The sequence below is a fragment of the Cibotium barometz genome, chromosome 24 (assembly GCF_041138505.1).
Source record: "Cibotium barometz isolate CiBa-2024 chromosome 24, ASM4113850v1, whole genome shotgun sequence".
In the NCBI taxonomy this organism is placed as follows: domain Eukaryota; kingdom Viridiplantae; phylum Streptophyta; class Polypodiopsida; order Cyatheales; family Cibotiaceae; genus Cibotium; species Cibotium barometz.
Window position 1 is genome coordinate 4,649,446 of NC_141069.1, and position 20,555 is coordinate 4,670,000.

Sequence of the window (20,555 nt, forward strand, 5' to 3'; positions counted from 1 at the left end):
TCCCATGTTTTCAACCTCAATACCCAATGAAGCTGCCATTTGCATAGAGATGAAATTGTCAGTTGCACAGTCATCAAACATAAATAATGCGGGCTGATCCTTGATTTGCCCCCAAGCCTTGCAAACCATACGCTCTTTTGCATCATGACTGTATTACCTTGCACATCAGGAACTGCATGAACATTTGCTTTGGTGTGCTTGTCCTCGAGCTTTGATTTGCGATCTGGGCATTGCCGAAACATGTGGTCTTTGCTACCACAAGAAAAGCATTTTCCATCCTTAGCATATTGCTCTCTTTGCTCCGGGGTTAAGCCGAATTTGTTCTTCCTTGGGCCCTGTTCTTTAGATGAGTAATTTTCAGCTTTACCACCCTTTTAATGCTCCCGGAAGTTCTTTTTAGGTGGCTGTCCACCCTTTTGCTGATTTGGGACAGCCTTGTCCTTCCCCTTGGAACCTCCTTGATCCTGCTTGATCTTAAGCACCAATTGCTCTGTAGCAAGGGCAGAAGCTGTGAGTTGTTGCAACGTATGTTTTGGGTGCAATTCAATACCCGATCTATAGGCAGGTTGCAATCCAGAACGAAACTTCCTCTTTCTTTCATCTTCTGTGATTAGCATGAAGGGAGTCACTTCCAGCAACACTTTCCAGAATTTATTAACATACTGTTGCACACTCTCATTATCTTTTTGTTCCAGCCTATCCCACTTTTGAGTGAGAGTTTGCTCTGCATTGGGTGGCAGGAACTGAGCATAAAATCTATCTTTGAATTCCTTCCAAGTAGAGATGGGATCCTTGGTGATCTTTTCGGTGATCCACCAATGGGCAGCAGTGCCTTTCAGAAACATGCTAGCATGGCGCACCTTCGACTTTTCTGTAAAGTCCTCATCGCTAAAAGCAATGTCGAACTGTGCCACAAACGCTAACACCTTAGAGGCATCATGTTCACCATGAAAGACATCAAATTTGACAGATTTATCACCTGCTTTGAACTCCTTGAGCTTCCTGGCATGAGGCTCATGATCTTCTCTTTTTCTTTTCCCCTTATCCTACGGGGTAGCCCTGTCTGCATGGGCTCCATGGGCCGTCAAAGAAGCTTCATGGGGCACGGTGGCATGTGCTCCACGAACTCGAAGCTCAGATGCATGTGACTTACCTGCATATGGCATAGTCTCTCCATGAGACAACTCAGAAGGCAAAATTTTTCTGGAAGCAGACCTGTCACCATGAGATACATATCTTGCATGCATGTGACTTTCGTGCCCTCCATGAGCACTGGCATACATATATCTGTCAGGCTTAGTGCCTTGTGGAGAGGATGCATGACGAGAGGTGACAGTCACCTCTTCCTTTTGCATAAAAGATTTCAGCCTCTGGGATGCGGGATCTCCATGCTTCAAACGAGGTGGATTTCTGAAAATCAGCTCTCCGTCATCCCCCTCTTTGATATCACCTTTACGAAGGAGATAGGCAAGTGCCAACTCCCTTGGTTTCTTGCCTACTTCACGAGCCATTGATTCAAAAGTTACATCAACCATAGCATCAGCCTTCCTGGCTTCAATAGCACTTTGTAGATGAGGATCTTCATGCAAAAACTTCAATTCTTGCTCTTGAGCCTGCAAAAGTTTTCTCATATGTTCCATTTCAGCCCTCATAGCATCAGGCTCTTGTTCAAGCATAACTGTCTTTCCTGGAGACAGTTGACCCTTGGATTCACTATCAAGAACCCTTTCAAGGGGCTTGTGCCTACCTCGCAGGGCATCAGACCCACGAGAGGCACTAGAGGGACCCCTCGAATTAGGTACTTCCAAAGGGTTGCCTTGGCTGTCCATTGTGTTCAAAGTTTGCTTAAAGCGGGATGTCCAGTACACAGGTTCGTTTCCCCACTAGGAAGAGGGAAACAACCGTGCTCTGATACCAATGAAACCGATCCCGTCAAGTGGGAAAGACTCCGTTGGACATCCACACGCTTAATAGCACAACTTTAAAACCACAAATTTGAAATGGACAACTTTAAAACAACTTGAATTTAAATGAACAGAAATGGAAAGATGGACACCAGCACTGGGGCCGGAACGGGCCAACCCCCCCCTCAATATATGATATATTTATTGGGAGTATTTAATGAATACAATGCTCCATGGGTTCTGAGAACCAGATAATGTCCATGTACATATGAAAACAGTACCAAACAAATAGGCTCGGATTTCGATGAAGAAAACTCGAAGCAGAACGACCACTAGTGTGGTCCAATCACTACGGTCCTGTGCTTTCACTGGACTCCGCGGAGAGCGCCTCACTGGTGTTCCGAGACCACGCACAAACAGGCGCTCTCGTACTAACGCCTGGCTCTCCCGATCTCAGCACCTTTGGACCGTGGTTCTCCAATAGAGCTTGGACAACCCGGCACCGAACGGGTGTGGCCGTAGAGGGATGAATCCCTTATCAGATTTAAACATTAAATGCTTTACTCAAATCTGAAAATCACTTACTTGTAGATGGTTGATAGGAAACCAATACTTGTGGTTTGCTGAGGATGAAACCACCCTTGTTGAAGAAGGAGTAGTCTCGTGTAGAACTATCAGAACAATCACCACCACGAGAGACCACAGCCGCCTGTGAGAGCAGCCACAACAGTCCTGGTGGAAGTGGCCACGTCTGAAAACAGTGAAGAAGGGCAGCGCAGCCTGATAATATTCAGCCGCCTGGGGAAACAGTTGCAGCTGTGTGGCCTTGTGGAGGTGACAGCCGCCTGCAGGAGAAAGACAGCCGCCTGCAGCAGCAGGTTCAGTCGCCTGTAGAGGGGCAGGCGCAGCAGTAAGGAGGAGATGGAAGACAGCCGCCTGCAGATGGAAGACAGCCGCCTGCAGCAGCAGGTTCAGTCGCCTGTAGAGGGGCAGGCGCAGCAGGCTGAGTAGTGGGTGCTGCCGTCTTTGTGCAGGGCAGGCAGCCGCCTATTGGATGAGCAGCCGTACAGCAGCAAGCGTAGCAAACTCCAGCCGCCAGGAAGCTTACGAAGGGTGATGAAGCAACGCCAGGAAGAAGCGATGAGGTCCCACGCTTGAAGGAAGGAGCTTTTTTTAATAATATTCATGTGGAGTTAACCTTAGTGATACCCACGCATGCATGTGGGGGATTAGTGGGGGTAGGTGACCATGCCCACCCCCACACTCACTTAAAAGTGGGACTCCCCACCTTGGCCCCAAAGTGGGTGTCCACTTTTAAATAAGTGTGAATCCCCTAACCTTATAAAATAAAGGGGTTAGAATAAAATAACATTAAAACAACAAGTATCATATACTTACCACCTGTTCACATGCACTGAAACTTGTCAGAATACAGGGCAAACTTCACGACTCACTGGCAGGCGTCCCCGCTCAGTAAGTAACACGTCAAGCAGGCAAACACACGAATACATGTCATGCGAAAACAGTTTCAAGCATGCAAAATATGTGTGCATGTGCAAAAAGTAACATGGACATATCTCCCGTTCATGGAACATGTACAAAATATCTGTCGGCACAAAACTGGCACGACATAAAAAACATAAAATCCTGGTCTTCCTATGGAGTGACAGTCCCATAGGTAAGACACAGTTCCAGGCACGAGTTTCCCTAGGTGTGACAGTCCCATAGGTAAAACACGGCACGAATACTGGCTCTTCCATGGCGTGACAGTCCCATGGATCGAACACAGTCCAGGTCATACACGGGTGGCACTGATCTGGCTCCCGTCCATACGACACCATCCTGCTAACACACGGGTGGCACCAGTCTGGCTCCCGTCCATGTCAGCAAAATACTGGCTTCTTCACACGAGACACCGACCTGGCCTCAAGTGAACGAGACGCAAAAACTAGGAATGGACCAAATGGTCGGCCAATTGGTGACAGGCATGAGGAAGGGCTGCACACCTGAGGTTCAAAGAAGAAGAAGGTGGACTGTTCTACACACTGTTAGAATGCTGAAAACACATATGAATGCTGAGTTACCTTCACCAGATGACTGCTGAATGTGTTGATGATGCACAGAATGCTGGACACTGATGCAAACAACAATTTCAGGGCTGGAAACTGCTGTAGACTGCTGATTCAGGGCTGGATTCTGCTGTGGACAGAAACGCAGGTGTCTGGAGAGGGCTATGGACTGAAACGCATGAGCATCAGATGACTGAAGTGCTGCTGCTGTATGGCTGGACCAAAACGCAGGTAGACTGCTGTACGGCTGTGCAAAAACGCAGGTGAAAACAGGCTGCAAACTGGCGTTGAATTGAAGATGAACTGTGGACTGAATCAGGGCCTGAACTGAGTGCTGAATTCAGGGCTGAAAGAGGCTGAAGACAGGCACCTAGGGCTGGGCTGAAGCTATGGTTCTCAAGGGCTGGAGAAGAAAGCTTATGGGCACTAGGGCTGGATTAGTCTTAGGCTGAAAGCAAGAGAGAGGAGAGCTCTTAGCACAATGAAGACTGAATGAGCAAAAGAGGCTCTAGGCAAGCCTATTTATACTAACTGGAGGTTGGTCATTTAATAAAATTAATATTTATAAATGCCCAATAATGCAAATAATGATAAATAAATACTAATAAATATGGGAAAAATACCAGATAAATCCCAGTAAATTCCCTAAGGCTTTGGGGATGTTCGAAATGATGCACAGGCATATGTATGCATGTTACGCAAGATGCAGAGTGCTTTCTGATGCAAACCCTAAGGCTTCTACTGACTCTACATGCATGAATGATACTCTCCAAGTGGGTTAAGGGACTTGACTGACTGACTGACCCACTAAGGCTGAGGAATGACCTACGTAGCTCGTGCTTGACTTATCCTGGACTGAGGATGTACAATGGGGTCACGGCGTACGACAATTATCATCCTATTGGGTTCTAAAACTGTACAAATGCTGCACTTCTGATGATGAGCCATCTTGTCACCATGCACTTAGTGGAGAGTGCATGTGACACTTGTACACAGGAGGGGGATTGTTGGATGGAGTCCGACTCCACGGTTGGAGTGACTTGGTTTGGGGAGGAGATCCGGACACGAGGGGATCTACTTCAGGCCCAGGAGCAGTTTTACGGAGCAACAGGAGGAGGTTACATTGCAGGTTTGGGCTTCCACCGGAGGAACCCATGGTCATCCAGAGGCACTTTGTTCGTGAACAGATCGTTGTTGATGACATCTTGCTGGAGTTCTGTTCGACGGAGGACAGTACGGTGGACCTCTTCACGAAGTCGCTCTCTCAGGACTTGCTCAGGCGGCACCCCAGCTCCCAGTGGTTGGTTACACAGCCAGGAGCTGAGAGGGGGTGTTAGAAGTCATCTCTTGTCTAGATTTATACACCAGGGCCTTTGTTGTGGGTGTGCCCGTCCTTATGAGGTGTTTTCCCATTTTTCCCCACTCTCCGTATTTTTTCCCTATTTTTTTCCATTTTTCTGAGGCTTGGGAGGGCTGCAAGGTGATGCCAGGAGCACCCCAGTGCTGGCCGACTCCATGTTGATCAGTCGTGGGCTACTGGGCTGCTGGCCGACTGGATTTGATCAGTCGTGGGCACATGTTTGCTGGCCGACTGCATTTATGCAGTCGTGGGTCTTTTTTTATCAGTCGTGGGCACTCTTTGTGCTGGCCGACTGCCCTCTAGGGAGGTATATATAGGACCCCAGCCCCCATACCTCATTTGTATCATTCCTCGGGATCTTCTTGTGTATATAGAGCAGAGTTACACGCCTACATCTGTCTCTCTCTTGTGCTGTTTTTTCTGCCTGCGTTTTTGCTCGTGTTCCCAGATTTGGTCATCATCTCCGTTGCATATTCTGACATCTTCCACTTGTTGAGTTTGCCTACAACAATACGATCCATGCTTCCACAGGAAAGGCTCCGTTTGAGATTATTTATGGCAGAGTGGTCTTGCCACCCATCCTTCGTACAAAGGATGAGATTTTTGCAGCTGATGAATATGTTTGTGACTTAGATGTTGCCTTTGGTCAGGTGCGGACAGCCATTGCAAGATCTCAGGATAAGCATAAAATGGCTGCTGACAAGCATAGAAGGGACATGGAAGTCAAAGAAGGTGATTGGGTATTGCTGAAATTTGAGAAGGCTAGGCTTCGGAAGAGGCCAGGACGAGAAGGATCATATCCTAAGCTTTCTCCTCGCTATTATGGACCCTTCAAGGTGATTCACAAGATCAATGAAGTGTCCTACAGGCTTGCTTTACCTAGTCATTGGAAGATTCACAATGCTTTTCATGTGAGTCTATTTCGGAAATATGTGGGGCCAGATCCTGATGAGCCTGTCCACAGAAGATCCACCAGAGATTGAAGAGCTTGAGGAGATCCTCTAGCCAGAACAGATTGTTTTTCACAAGGAGAGAAAGCTACCTGCAGGAAAGCTTTCCAGGAGATACCTTGTGAAGTTTAAGAATTATTTGCCTATTGATGCCAAGTGGGTAAATGAGGATTATTTTGCAGATTATCCACAATTGTTGCAGGCATATCTTGAGGCTTTTCAGTTGAGGTCAACTCTTTAGAAGCCCGGGGGGAGGTCACCAATTGGCCGACCATTTGGTCCATCTCCAGTTTTTGTGTCTCGTTCACTTGAGGCCAGGCCGGTGTCTCGTGTGAAGAGGCCAGTATTTTGCTGACATGGACGGGAGCCAGACTGGTGCCACCCGTGTGTTAGCAGGATGGTGTCGTATGGACGGGAGCCAGACCAGTGCCACCCGTGTATGACCTGGACTGTGTTCGACCCATGGGATTGTCACGCCATGGAAGAGCCAGTATTCGTGCCGTGTTTTGCCTATGGGACTGTCACACCATAGGGAGACTCGTGCTTGGAATTGTGTCTTACCTATGGGACTGTCACTCCATAGGAAGACCAGTTTTTTATGTTTTATGTCGTGCCAGTTTTGTGCCGACAGATATTTTGTACTTGTTCCATGAATGGGAGATATGTCCATGTTACTATTCGCACATGCACACATGATTTGCATGCTTGAAACTGTTTTCGCATGACATGTATTTGTGTGTTTGCCTGCTTGACGTGTTACTTACTGAGCGGGGACGCTTGCCAGTGAGTCGTGAAGTCTGCTCTGTATTTTGACGAGTTTTGGTGCATGTGAACAGGTGGTAAGTATGTCGCACATGTTATTTTAATACTTTATATACTAACCCTTTGTTTTATAAGGTTTAATGTTCACACACTTAAAAGTGGGCACCCCCTTTGGGTACCCACTTAGGGGCCAAGGTGGGGAGCCCCACTTAAGTGTGTGTGGGGGTGGGTGCATGGGCACCTACCCAAACCCACTTTAGAACTGGCCATCCACATGCAAATCGTGGAGGCCAGCCAAAATCAAAGTGTTAAACTCCCTCTCCAAACCTTAATAAAAGAAAACGGCGACCACCTTGGGAAAGGAAGAGTTTTTGTGCGCCTCTATCACCTTGCGCTCCATGACTTGCTAACGGCGAAGCAAAAATCAAAAGGTGGCTGTGCTCTGTCGGCGCGTGCTCTTGATTGGCGATTCCTTCTCCTTCGTTAGCTGGCAACCCCGCAAGTGATAGGTGGCTGCGCAGGCTGCTGTGTACCTTCTTTCAACGTATAGCCTCTGGCGGCTGTACGTTCTGCTCCTACAGGCGGCAGCAGACCTGCAGTACCCCAGCGTGCTGCCCCTGGCAGCTGCTCCTACAGGCGGCTGCAAACTTGAAGGCTGCGCTGTTTTTCTTCTTCTACACACAGTCGTGGGCCACCTTCAACAGGCTCTGCGCCTTGTTTACAGCAAGCTGCGCCTATCCTTCAGCAGGTAGCTCACTACAGGCTGCTACGCAGGTTGTAGCCAGGGGGGGGGATAGCACACCAGGCGCTTCCTAAGTGGCTGTTTCTCTCATCCTCTCAGGCGGCTGAACCTTCATCAGGTGGCTGCACCTACCCACAGCAGGCAACTACACATACTTCTCTTTCTGCTGTTGTATTCCTCCCTTGCAAGCTGTATTTCTCCTCTCACAGCAGGCGGCTGTGGTTTCTTGTGGTGGTACTTGTCTTGATGACTCTACACGAGGCAACTGTTTCTTCAACAAGGGTGGCCTCATATTCTACACAAACACCACAAGTATTGGTTTTCTATCAACCATCTACAAGTAAGTGAATTTCAGATTTCAATAAAGTATCTTATGTTTAAATTTGATAAGGAATTCATCCTGCTCGGCCAACACCCGTTCGGTGCCGGGTTGTCCAAGCTATATTGGCAAACCTCGGTCCAAAGGTGCTGAGATCGGGAGAGCCAGGCGTTAGTACGAGAGCGCCTGTCTGTGCGTGGTCTCGGAACACCAGTGAGGCGCTCTCCGCGGAGTCCAGTGAAAGCACAGGACCGTAGCGATTAGACCACACTAGTGGACGTACTGCTTCGAGCTTCTACATCGAAATTCGAGCCTATTTGTTTGGTACTGTTTTCATATGTACATGGACATTATCTGGTTCTTGGAACCCATGGAGCATTGTATTCATTAAATACTCCCAATAAATATATCATATATTGAGGGGGGGGTCGGCCCGTTCCGGCCCCAGTGCTGGTGTCCATCTTTCCATTTCATTTCATTTCAATTTCAAGTTGTATTAAGTTGTCCATTTCAAATTTGTGATTTTAAAGTTGTGCTATTAAGCGTGTGGGTGTCCAACGGAGTCTTTTCCACTTGACGGGATCGGTTTCAGGGACTCCCTCCCTCCCTCCCTCCCCCCCTTTTCCCTTTATGGTCTTCCAAATACAACTTTGCGGGTGCCGAGGGATTCTCCACTGGCTAGCACCTATTTCTTCCAGTACAGTATGAAAACAAAGCAAAACATATGCTAAATTTGATGTCAATCCTAAGCACAAGAGAGCATTCTCGGCATGAAGCACATGTAGGACAACCATTGACACCCACAACACTCCCACATCAGCCTGGAACAGCCCTGCATCTTCATCTTCCTCTTCCTCCTGTTTGGCTCATAGAACAAGTCGACTAGCCTTGGAGGGCTGTTTGCAGCAGTCGACCAGCTCTCAGAAGCCACAAGGGAAGTCAACCAGCAGCAGTTCACAAGCTTGAAGGTCTCCGATCAGGAAGGAATCCCTCTTCCACAAAAGCATGTGCATATGCAAAACTGGAGTCTTTTATCAACAATAGAGTTCCTTTGCCAAAAATAACTCAGTTATGTGCTTTTTAGGTCTAGAGAGGGGCGCTTACAAGCAATTGGCCCAAATCTTGTCCAGTGCCCATCTATTGGCCATTATGTGTATTAAATTGGTCCTGCCCAGTGTGAATAACTTATAAGTTGTCCGATCACTTATAAGTAAGTGTGGACTTGCACCCATAATTATTAGTATGTGAAATCATAAAGCTGTAAATTGGGTTTTTGGGGACACTTACCACCTACAAAACACATGTAGACCACCTGTCAGTCCCAAACAAGTGTGCACATACATGTCCACAGGGTGCCTAGGTGTCCTCGGTCCATGGACAACACAGGCAGTAATCTCAAGCATTATCTAGGCAAACAAAACAAGTCATCCAAATATAAAATCAAAGTCATGCACACACATGAGTGCAGCTAGATTGGAAGAAACACCCATCTGCATAGTTGTATCAGGTAAAATGTCCAAGGCTCATGATCCTTCTGGAACCTTCCTAGAACATAAATACAGAAGATCACGATGATAGCTAGTCCTAGGGAATCACATCATGTTAGGCTCCATGAGCCATACATGCACACCATGTCAGGTCCCACAAGCCACACATGTACTGTCATGTCAGGCTCCATCAGCCATACATGTACTGTCATGTTAGGCTCCATATGCCATACAGACATACCATGTCAGGCTCCACAAGCCATACATGTATGTCATGTCAAGTTCCATATGCCACACATGAACAGGAGAAAACAAAAGCCGTGAGGAATTTTGTGACAGAACCTCTCCAAATTTTAGTAAGTATGATGCTAAGTGTGATCATGCTACTGTTATTGAGTTCATTCATCAATTTGAAGCACATTTTCCATTAGCTAAAATTACAGATCCACAAGAATGATTTTTGTCGGCTACAACGAACACTCCAAAGCCTTCTAGCTTTGGGATCCCAACAAGGAGGAAGCCATATTATCTCGTGATGTGGGCTTTGATGAAACCCCGGAGACTTCCAGATCCTTGGAATCACCAGCAACTTCATCAACTCCTTCCTTGGTTCCACCCTCACCATTGGTTCTTACCTCTGCTCCGCCTTCGCCGAGTTCTTAGCATTGACAGAGTGTAGAGTGTAGAAATGTTATTGGCAAGGATGCAAAAGTCGATGTCAATGATGACAATGTTGAAGAAGCTGTTGATGATGAGCTCGAAGATGCAATGTCGATGACGACGGAGAAGCGGCAATGACGGCTATGTAACACTTATGGCATATGCACACAATGTCTGCATACCAAATTCAAGCTTGTGCATTGCAGAAAACCTAAAATCGAATAAAAATAGTTTGAACTGGCACTTCCTTCGAATGTATGTGGAAACCTTATAGCATGCGAGCAGGTTGTGATACACGCCCAAAACGGCCCGAAAGTTGCAAAAATTCTATTACTTTGTTAACAAAACCCCCGTAGGGTACACCTTCTCCACCTAAGAGAATAGCTCAATTTGAGACAATCAGCAGAGCAACTTGATGAGGTGATGATGAGAGCAAACAATGGAGGCAAGAGCCAAGAGAACTTGCTCTAATACCAATTGTTGGAATGGAGACAAAGGTAGCGACACACCCACAAATGCATCAAGTAAGCAGAGATGTAGAGAAGCACAACACTCAAAGTAGATTGATGAGAATGAGTGAAGTACAAGTGAAGTGATATGATAAGGTCACTTACACACACACTCATAAGAGTGTCTACACACGCTCGGGAAACCTCCTAATATAAGGAGGGAAAAATTGGACCCATTATTAGCCTACGTCCACACATCACTACTATATAAATGGCTACAACTAGCTCCAAATTAGGAGGGATTTGCAGATTCCAGCCTTTTATGCTTTGTACTCAATAGAAAGCACAGGGAGAGGGAGAATTTGAAAAAGGGGGTCGAGTCTTGGTGTTGCGAATGTGCAATGCCCATATTTACTTCCAATTTCAGAAGCCTTGCCACATTACCTAACTGAAGAGATAAGTACCGCCATTAGTTAATAACTCTTGTTGAAGTCCTTGGTGGTATTTGGCTCTTCCATTTGGAGCCCTGTTGTGGCTTTGGTCACTGATTAGGTTAAATTGGCAACATATGGTTTTTGACGTCTTGTATAATTCTTGTAAGAAAGATTGATGTCTTTGATAGGCTGATAGTGTTATGTAATGATTCAAAATAATGGTCACAGGTTAGGTATCTACAGCCTCCATACTCCTTAGTACAAATGATCCCTTTGAGAGAGATGCAGCTGCTACCTATGGGTAACCACGTTGTAGCTAGTGGTCCACAAGTGATTGCATCATCTGATCATACAGTGCAAGCTCTGCTGTTGGTGCCCTTAGGTGCTCAGGTATGTACTTCTAGCAACTGACCACATTTTCAAGCAACTGTAAATTGTTTTTGAGATTTTGTGGCTTATGATATGGCAGTTCAGGTTTTCTGTGGCTGGCATTCTCTCAAAAACTGTGTGTATGGGTGGGCTAATGATTGCAGATAGTGCAGTTAGCAGCATCAAGGAGTTTTGATGAAGCTTTGGCTCTGTGCAAGTTGCTGCCACCAGAGGATGCTGCTCTTAGAGCTAATAAGGAAGATGATATTCATAAAAGGTTAGCCTAAGTCACTCTTGCCTTAAGTAGATGTGTTACATCTCTATCAACTTGCCATTTTCGATAGTTACAGTCCCATTTATACTCATTTGAAGGCTTTGTTTTTGACCTCGCACAATTCTAGCCCATTTGCACCACTTTCCTGTCCTTAACTGCTGCTGATATTTTGGCCCCTTTGGTTTTAGCTTGTCACTCTTGTAGGCCAACTGGCTCAGTGACTTGAAAACCCTTCTCAGGCATGCCTTAATTCTATAATTCTACCTTGTTCACCTCCAATCCTCACCCCCATTCATGCTTTGTCCCTTTATACAAATAGGCTCAGAATGGCCAAAACTCTGCCTAAACCCTTACCTGACCCAAACGGTCCCCTGTATACATGACATGTGTCCTTTTCTGGTCCTTATCAAATATGCGTGCAACATCTGAACATGCAAAACAAACCTTAAGGAAATTATTTCATATAATCAGCATTTAAAATAGGACACAATTCTGTTTGTTATGTACCCAAGGACAATATTTTCTGTTAAGCTTTTGAAGTGAATTTAGACAGTTGCTTTTTTAGTAACAGGCTTTTTTGATTCCTTGTTTGCTTTCAAGGTATGGCCAGTTTCTCTTTGAACAGAAGGAGTATGCCAAGTCCATGCAACATTTTGCAGCTTCCTCAATGGACCTTATGGCAGTGTTGTCTCTATTCCCTTCAATAAGGCTACCAAAGTTCTGTAGCAACAGTGCATTTGGAAGGCATTTGCAGTTGTCTCCTATGGGGTCTGATAATCTTGATCCTTTTGATGAGGATTCTCAATTATCTGGTGACTTGGAAGAAGGCGAAGGAGAGTTGAACAAGGAATCATTTCTAGAGAGAGAGAAGGTCGCAGCTATGAGTGCTCTCACTAGCTTTCTAATGAGCAAAAGGGCTGCAATCGTGGCTAAGGCGGAGGCAGAAGACACTAATGCTGCTGTTGCAGCGATGGTTAACAATAATGGTCCAGCTGGAGACTCGGCAAAACCGTCCAAATCTTTCGCAAAGGTTATTGTAAGCTTGTGTAAAATTCTGATACTATTGAATAGCTTCTCTGCTCTTTTGTTTTGAGGAATCCCTATAGCTTCACTTTTAAGAAAAGCACCGTATCACCTGTGAGCTGAGGGTAATTCAAAATAGGTCTAAATATATGTGTACATCGCACGCGGACAAAGTTATATGCTACGAATTCAATACTAGAATTTTGAAGGCTGGATAATAGCATTAAACTTTAGACTTTTTTAAGACCCCAAAGAGAGATCCTTGCATTAGTAGAAAAAGAGATCATCTCCCAAGAGGCAGATTCCTGGAGCATGTGCAAAGAGAGAGATGGAGGTTCAAGCCACGACAAGTTGGTGCACATGTTGGAAAACAAGCCTTATCCAAGTACAAAAGGAGAAAGGTGTGTGTGAACAGCCTCTAAAAGGGCTTTATGTGTATGTGTGTGTGACCCACTCTTTGAATGGTTCACTAAAATATCTAGATATTATACCTGTAATGACCTAAGCAATGATGTCATTCAAGAGAGGCTCTAAGCCTATAAAAGCATTGTACTTGAATGAAGTCGTACAAGTCACATCATGCAGTCGTGCAATTTCTCTCTCTTTGAAGCATCATCTTTCTCTCTCTCTAACTCTCTCTCCTTACTTTTCTGTTAATCAAATGCCATAGCCATGTTTGCCTTCAAGCCTCCATAGCTATTCATAGCTTCCATTAATTGGTATCAGAGTGGGTCATTCTTGCTGCGCCTTTGCCTTGGAGCTGCTGCGTGTGCTTGTCACGTTGCTGTTTGCACCACTGCTTCGCTCAGCCACTCGTGGTGGCCCTAGTGCAACCCATGCCCACTCCTGCCCTTTCCACCACGTGATTGAGTGGCACTAATGCATGGATAACCACCACCGCCTAGCTGACGGGTGGCGCTTGCTCCTCAGCCGACACAGCTCAGCCCACTCTGTATGGCTTACGTAGACAGGGCACGATTTCTTAGCGTTTACTTGATAGAAGATATCAATCAGGAAAGAAAAATAAATAAATAACTAGAACTCCAACGGTGGTTCCCTCTCGAACAGGTGGCGTGCCACTCTCCTACACCAGCATCCTTAGGGGCTGGAGCATGGTGCTTGGAATCCTGGGGGCCGGGACTCCCCTGCCCCCTTATGAGGAGCTGTGCTAGGAACCGCGGCGGCCGCGGGGCGGGGGGGGGGGGGGGGGGGGGCGCGGCGGCGGCGTTTGTGGCACTCTCTTGGAGTGACGGCAGAAGGGACAAGCTCTAGCAAGGTGTCCCATCCATCGTCACAAGAAAGGTGTAGAGGTTTCGAAGGTTTTTTTTTGGGAAAGGTTTCATCCGTTGTTGAAACAATCGCAGGTTTCGGAAAATTTTATATGTATGCACACACACACACATTTTTTTTTTTTGTGGAATCATAAGTATATTAGATTTACAAGATGACTATCCAAAGTAGATAGTCCCAAAGTACATCAACTGAAGATGTCAATATAAGACAAATATACATCATGATCTATTTGGTCAACCTGCATGCAATCGAAGAAAGATTGATGCAGGGAGTACCGAAAAAAAGAAAATGCAGAAAAAACCGCATCACCGAAAACTCCATGGTTGCGAACTTTCCATAGTGTCCATAAAGCCCAGTAGCGCACCCATGAGAAGAAAAGAGAGAACTCTGGTCTGGGGCAAATGAAGACCAAATAACCAGAAAACCTTTCCAAATATCATGTTTGGAAATCTAGCCTGCAGAAGCTGGATGAGAGGAAGAAAAAACTGACGAGAAGAAGGATAGCTCCAAAAAATATGAATGACTGTCTCCCTGGAAGCAGAGCATCTATGGCAAGTGGATGAGGATATATGTCTACGTGCCAGAAACTGTCCTGAGGGAATAACAGCCAAAAGTGTTGGGTTTTATGCTGTGTATGCACCCACAGGAGTGCTAGTGATCATCAGTAGGTTACTGGGGCACTTTTTACTTCAGTTAGTGGAGGTTTTTTCCCCCAGTTTAGTTCATTTTCACTTATATGCAGTTTATAAGTGTTTTGGTCCACCCGGCACATTTATGGCCGGTCATGTGAACACTTATCCTTTAGGGGTCACTATCATGTGGCTTGTACTTCATATTTTTCATTCATTGAGATATCAACATCAGTCGTGTTCACTCCTTGCTGGTTTTCTATGCTTGTTTTCTTTCTGTAAACCCTAACCCTAACCCTGATTAGGTCTTCAATTGGTATCAGAGCAATTGAAGTTTTGCCCTAGCCCATTGCTGTACACTGCCTGCGCTCAGCTCTACCCGTACATCAAACGTACAATTGGTTTTTGGTTGCTGCTGCCGTACAGCACCCGTACCTTCTGCCCGTACTTCTGAGCACCGTACAACTGTGCGCCTGCTGTCCGTACTCCCATTGTGCGCCGCCTTCAGCTTCAGCCGAGCGCACTAGCTGCCCGTACAACAGTCGCACGTCGCCTTCAATAAAGTACAAAACAGGCGTCGCCTACATTTACACACGTGTACTAGCCACTGTGCGCCTACGCCTTCAGCGCCAATAGTACTACAAGTCGCCGCCTGCTGGTATTCGTCTACAAGTCGACACTTGCTGCCCGTACACGTGCATCCGTACCAGGCGACTGAACCAGGCGACTGTACCTGACGTGTCTTCATAAACCTGCTCGCCCGACTGTACCTGACGTGTACCTGCTGTGTATCTGGTCGTCCTGCTCCGTACAGTCTCCTGTACACACCTGCGCAGACAGCCGTACAACCGTCAGTACAAGCGACCAGCAGCATCTGGTGTTCCGTACTTGTTCTGTACCAGTCAACAATACCTGCAGTGCATTCGACTCCAAATTCACCTCCTGTTCCGTACTGTACCTGTTCGCCCAGTTTTAGCACTGCTTCCGTACAGTACCAGTCGACTGTACCTGCACAGTACAGTCAACAGTACTTGCTCTTTGGTGGACTGTACCTGCTAAGTACAACAATCAACTCATATTTCAGCTGGTAAGCATTACAGGCTTTGAGTTTTGGGCACTCTTATTTTTCTTTGTGAAAAATATACAGGCACAACAGGCAGAGTTTCTAGCAAGAAAATATACAGATTTTTGCGAAGTTTGGGTGCAGCAAATTTGGGCATTTTTGGGGCATTTTGGCATTGTGTACGCCATTTGCTGCCCTACTCAGTCATTGGTGCATTAAGCTGCACATTCAGAGGATTGAGAGTGCAGGCAGATTTGGGTAAACTGTATTCAGTGGAGTACAGTTGTTATCAGGGTTTTTTTGCTTTTGGGTTTTTTGGTAAACAGGTACAACATTGTGCGTAAAGCATAATGGCAAATCAGCAGCAAAGTGATGTATTCACATATTTGTCTAAGGAAGACAAATTGGATGGCACGAACTACTCCTTATGGAGTTTTATGCTGAAGAATGTGCTTGTGGCAAAAGGTCTTTGGGATTTTGTTAGTGGTGATGAACCACGTCCAGGTCCATTGGCTCCAGAGACTCCTCCTCAAGGGGGTGCTCGTGGACGAGGACAACAGGTACAGGCTCCAGGACAGCCATTGCCTGTTCAGAGAACAAATGCTCAAAAGACATGGGATGCCAGGGATGCACAAGCATTGTCACTCATTGCATTGTCAGTTCAGAGGTCCATTATACCTCATATTCGGTCAGCTGGCTCTTCACAGAATGCATGGGTGACTTTGGAGCAAATGTATGCTGCTCGTAATGAGGCTAGGATCTCATTTTTGAAAAGAGAGCTGGAAAATCAGAAAATGAATGAAGGAGATGATATGTCTAGCCACTTGAACAAGCTGCAGGATTTGAGAGAGCAACTCATCAATGTGGATGAGATTATTCCTGAGACACAGCTTGTGTCCACCATCTTGCACTCTTTGCCAAGATCTTACTTGGCTTTCCATACCTCTTTGAACCTCAGCATGAGGAATGCTGTTGAACCCCTCAAGTATCAGGAACTTGTTGCTCTCTTATTACAAGAGGAGCAAATGAGAAAGAATATGAATATGAACACAAATGCTGAACAAGCATTTACTACAGGTCAAAAGGGGAAAGGGAAATCTCAACCAAAGAGTGCAAATCAAAATTCAGGTGATGGTGGTTCTTCACAGGATACCAAGAAAAGTAATGGACAGCCCAAGAAGAAGGGCAAATGTCATTACTGTAAAAAGCCAGGTCACTACATCACGGAATGTAGGAAGAGGATTGCCAAAGAGAAGACAAAAGAAGCTGGGATGTCTGTTAATGATGCTCCTAAAGCTCCTCCCGAGACTGCTTCTTTTGTTGAGGACAGGGATTACTGTTTCTATACATGCAGCTATGATGCCTCTTGGTCTTCACAGGCACTCAGTATGACAGAGCATGCATGTACTTGGTATTTTGATAGTGGTGCCTCAAAGCATATCACATCTCGCAGGGATTTGTTTAGTCATGTTGGCCCTGCCCCTGTTGGCAAAACTGTTCAGTGTGCCAACAATGCTTCATATCCAGTGTGTGGCATTGGGGAAATTCAGCTTACAGCCATTGATGGCTCCATTCTCCACCTTACAGATGCCTTATATGTACCAGGGATAAAGAAGAATTTGTTGTCCATTTCTTCTTTAGCACATTGTGGAATGCAAGTCCACTTTGATGATGATAAATGCATGGTCAGAGACAAAGCAAATGCCTTGACCTTGATGCTTACTGGTACATTATGTCATGGACTTTATGAGTTGGATGCATTTCAGCCAGTGGATCAGTCTGCTTATCATGCATTCACTCTTACTCCAGCTATGGTTGATGCGGAGTTATGGCATGCTCGCATGGGGCATGTAAATTTTGGTAGTCTTATGCTTATGCAGCGACATAATATGTTTACAGATCTACCTCTCATGGAGAAGCCTCCAGATCACATTTGTGAAGGATGTATTTTGGGAAAAATGCACAGGTTTTCCTTCCCACGTGATCAGGCTCTAAGAGCAACTGCAAAGTTGCAACTTATACACAGTGATCTTTGTGGTCCCATGCAGACGAAGTCATTAGGTGGTTGCTTTTATTTTGCAACATTTATTGATGACTTCTCACGTATATGCTGGGTCTATCCTTTGACACAGAAATCACAGGTATATGATGCATTTTTGGCCTTTGTGGCACTTGCTGAGACAGAGTCTGGATGCAAGGTGAAGACTCTCCGTTCTGACCGAGGGGGGGAATATATGTCACATGTGCTGAATTCTTTTCTTGGGAGTAGAGGTATAAAACATCAGTATACTACTCCTTACACTCCACAGCAGAATGGAGTTGCAGAAAGGAAAAATCGGTCACTCATGGAGATGGCCAGATGTATGCTAAAGGCAAAAAGACTACCACATATCTTTTGGGTGGAAGCAGTAATGTGTGCTTGTCATATTTTGAATCGATGTCCCACAAAGGCATTGGTTTCTATTACTCCTTTTGAGGCTTGGCATGGCCGCAAGCCTTCTGTATCGCATTTTCGTATCTTTGGGTGCCTTGCATATGCACACATACCCAAAGAGTTGAGGAGGAAGCTTGATGATAAAGCCACAAAATGCATTTTTGTTGGGTATAGCCGTGAGAGCAAGGGCTACAGGTTATATGACCCACTATCCAGGAAGATATTTATCAGCCGGGATGTGATTTTTGATGAAAAATCAGAATTATCCATGGCTGGTTATGAGGCAAATCAGGCTGAAAATGATGTATTTGAAGGTCTTCTACCCATGGAGTTTCATTCCACAGTTGGTGATCCAACTCATGAGGGTAATGGACAGCCAGCAATTGATGTAGGTGGTGCAGAAATTCAGCAGCCAAATGAGCCAGGAGCTGAACCAAATATGGGACAGCAGGCACCACAGGTCAGACATATACCTAGATGGTATTTGAGGACACTACAGGACAGCCATTTAGAGGGTCCTCTTTGTATGTGAAGAAAGAAGAGACAGATCTGCTGGTCATCAGTCTTTATGTGGATGATCTCTTGCTCATGGGATCAAATGATGACAAAATTGCAGCATTTAAAGAGATACTGCAACAGACATTTGACATGTCTGACTTGGGCCTTGTACATTACTATTTGGGCATACAGTTTGTGCAGGATAACAGAGGCATTGGGTTATTGCAATCACGTTATGTTGCTAAACTTCTGGAGAAGTTTAAATTTCAGGATTGCAAGCCTATTAGTACTCCTATGGAGCCTGGGATGAAACTGTCACTACAAGATGACAGTGTTTCTTTTGATGCCACTACATATGCTCAGGCTGTTGGGTGCCTCATATACTTGTGTAATACAAGGCCAGATATTCAGTATGCAGTCTCTCAGTTGAGCAGATTCATGCACAGCCCACGGTTGTCACATTGGCAAGCTGTGAAGCGTGTATTCCGTTATTTGCAGGGTACCTTGTCTCTTGGGTTGCTTTATCCTGAGGGAGGTGACATGCAGTTACATGCTTACAGTGATTCAGATTGGGCTGGTGATTTTGATACCAGACATTCCACTAGTGGGAATTGTTTCTTTCTTGGCGCTTCATGCATTTCTTGGCTAAGCAAGAAACAGACCACAGTGGCCACTTCATCTTGTGAGGCAGAGTACAGAGCAGCCTACACTACTACTGTTGAGTGTGTTTGGCTGCGTCGTCTTATGACTGATATGGATATTTCAGTGGAGGAGCCTACACCTATCTATACTGATAGTCAGAGTGCCATTGCTGTGGCCAGGAATCCTGTGTTTCATGCTCGCACGAAACACATTGAGATTCACTATCATTTTGTTCGGGAGAGACTCCAGGCAGGAGATATCAGTCTGATCTACTGTCCTACAGATCAGAATGTGGCAGACATCTTCACCAAAGCATTACCACGTCCGAAATTTGAAGCATTCCGCAATGCTTTGAATTTGTTTCCTTTTGGTGGATGATGTACAGTGATCACATATCACTCCAGGGGGGTTTGTTGGGTTTTATGCTGTGTATGCACCCACAGGAGTGCTAGTGATCATCAGTAGGTTACTGGGGCACTTTTTACTTCAGTTAGTGGAGGTTTTTTCCCCCAGTTTAGTTCATTTTCACTTATATGCAGTTTATAAGTGTTTTGGTCCACCCGGCACATTTATGGCCGGTCATGTGAACACTTATCCTTTAGGGGTCACTATCATGTGGCTTGTACTTCATATTTTTCATTCATTGAGATATCAACATCAGTCGTGTTCACTCCTTGCTGGTTTTCTATGCTTGTTTTCTTTCTGTAAACCCTAACCCTAACCCTGATTAGGTCTTCAAAAAGAACGCGCCACAAAAAGAGCTGTTGTCGAAGAGGAAGCTTCGACTGCCAAAGAGATCGCAATCGTCTTTTCCACCACCAAGATGACCGATGCATATGCCAGAAGAGATTTGCCCGTTCAGAAACCCAAGGCAATGGCAACAAATGTTTATACAGACCAGCAACTGTAATATCAGATAGCCTCAAGGGATGGTAGGAAGAATCAAAAGAGGAGATGGTCCAATCCTGTAGGCGATCTCGAATTTCCAATAGTGGAATCGGCAAAAAGGCTGAAGCATCTGAATTATATCACGCCAAAGACGACGATAATGAGGTCCCAAGCCATAATGTGCAGCAGCCCGTGGAAAAGAAAGAGTGGAGCCATCAGGATGGATGACATCTCCCACAGAGGTAACACCCTTTGAGTGGAGAAAATATGAACACCGGGGTTCTTGCACCGCCAGGGAAACTGAAA

At 45.7% G+C, this 20,555-nt stretch overlaps 1 protein-coding gene across 2 annotated transcripts in view; it reads left to right on the top strand.

The window, feature by feature from the left end:
* The window catches only part of EMB2754 (Vacuolar sorting protein 39), a 66,001-nt gene that overhangs the window by 25,171 nt on the left and 20,275 nt on the right, over positions 1-20,555 (top strand). The window contains exons 4-6 of one of the 2 annotated variants that reach the window (XM_086818048.1): positions 11,365-11,526; positions 11,670-11,782; positions 12,380-12,809. In XM_086818048.1, the coding sequence (XP_086674174.1) occupies positions 11,365-11,526; positions 11,670-11,782; positions 12,380-12,809 (705 nt within the window). Of the gene's footprint in view, positions 1-11,364; positions 11,527-11,669; positions 11,783-12,379; positions 12,816-20,555 lie in introns of both variants that reach the window. The other variant, XM_086818047.1, reaches the window with a different exon arrangement.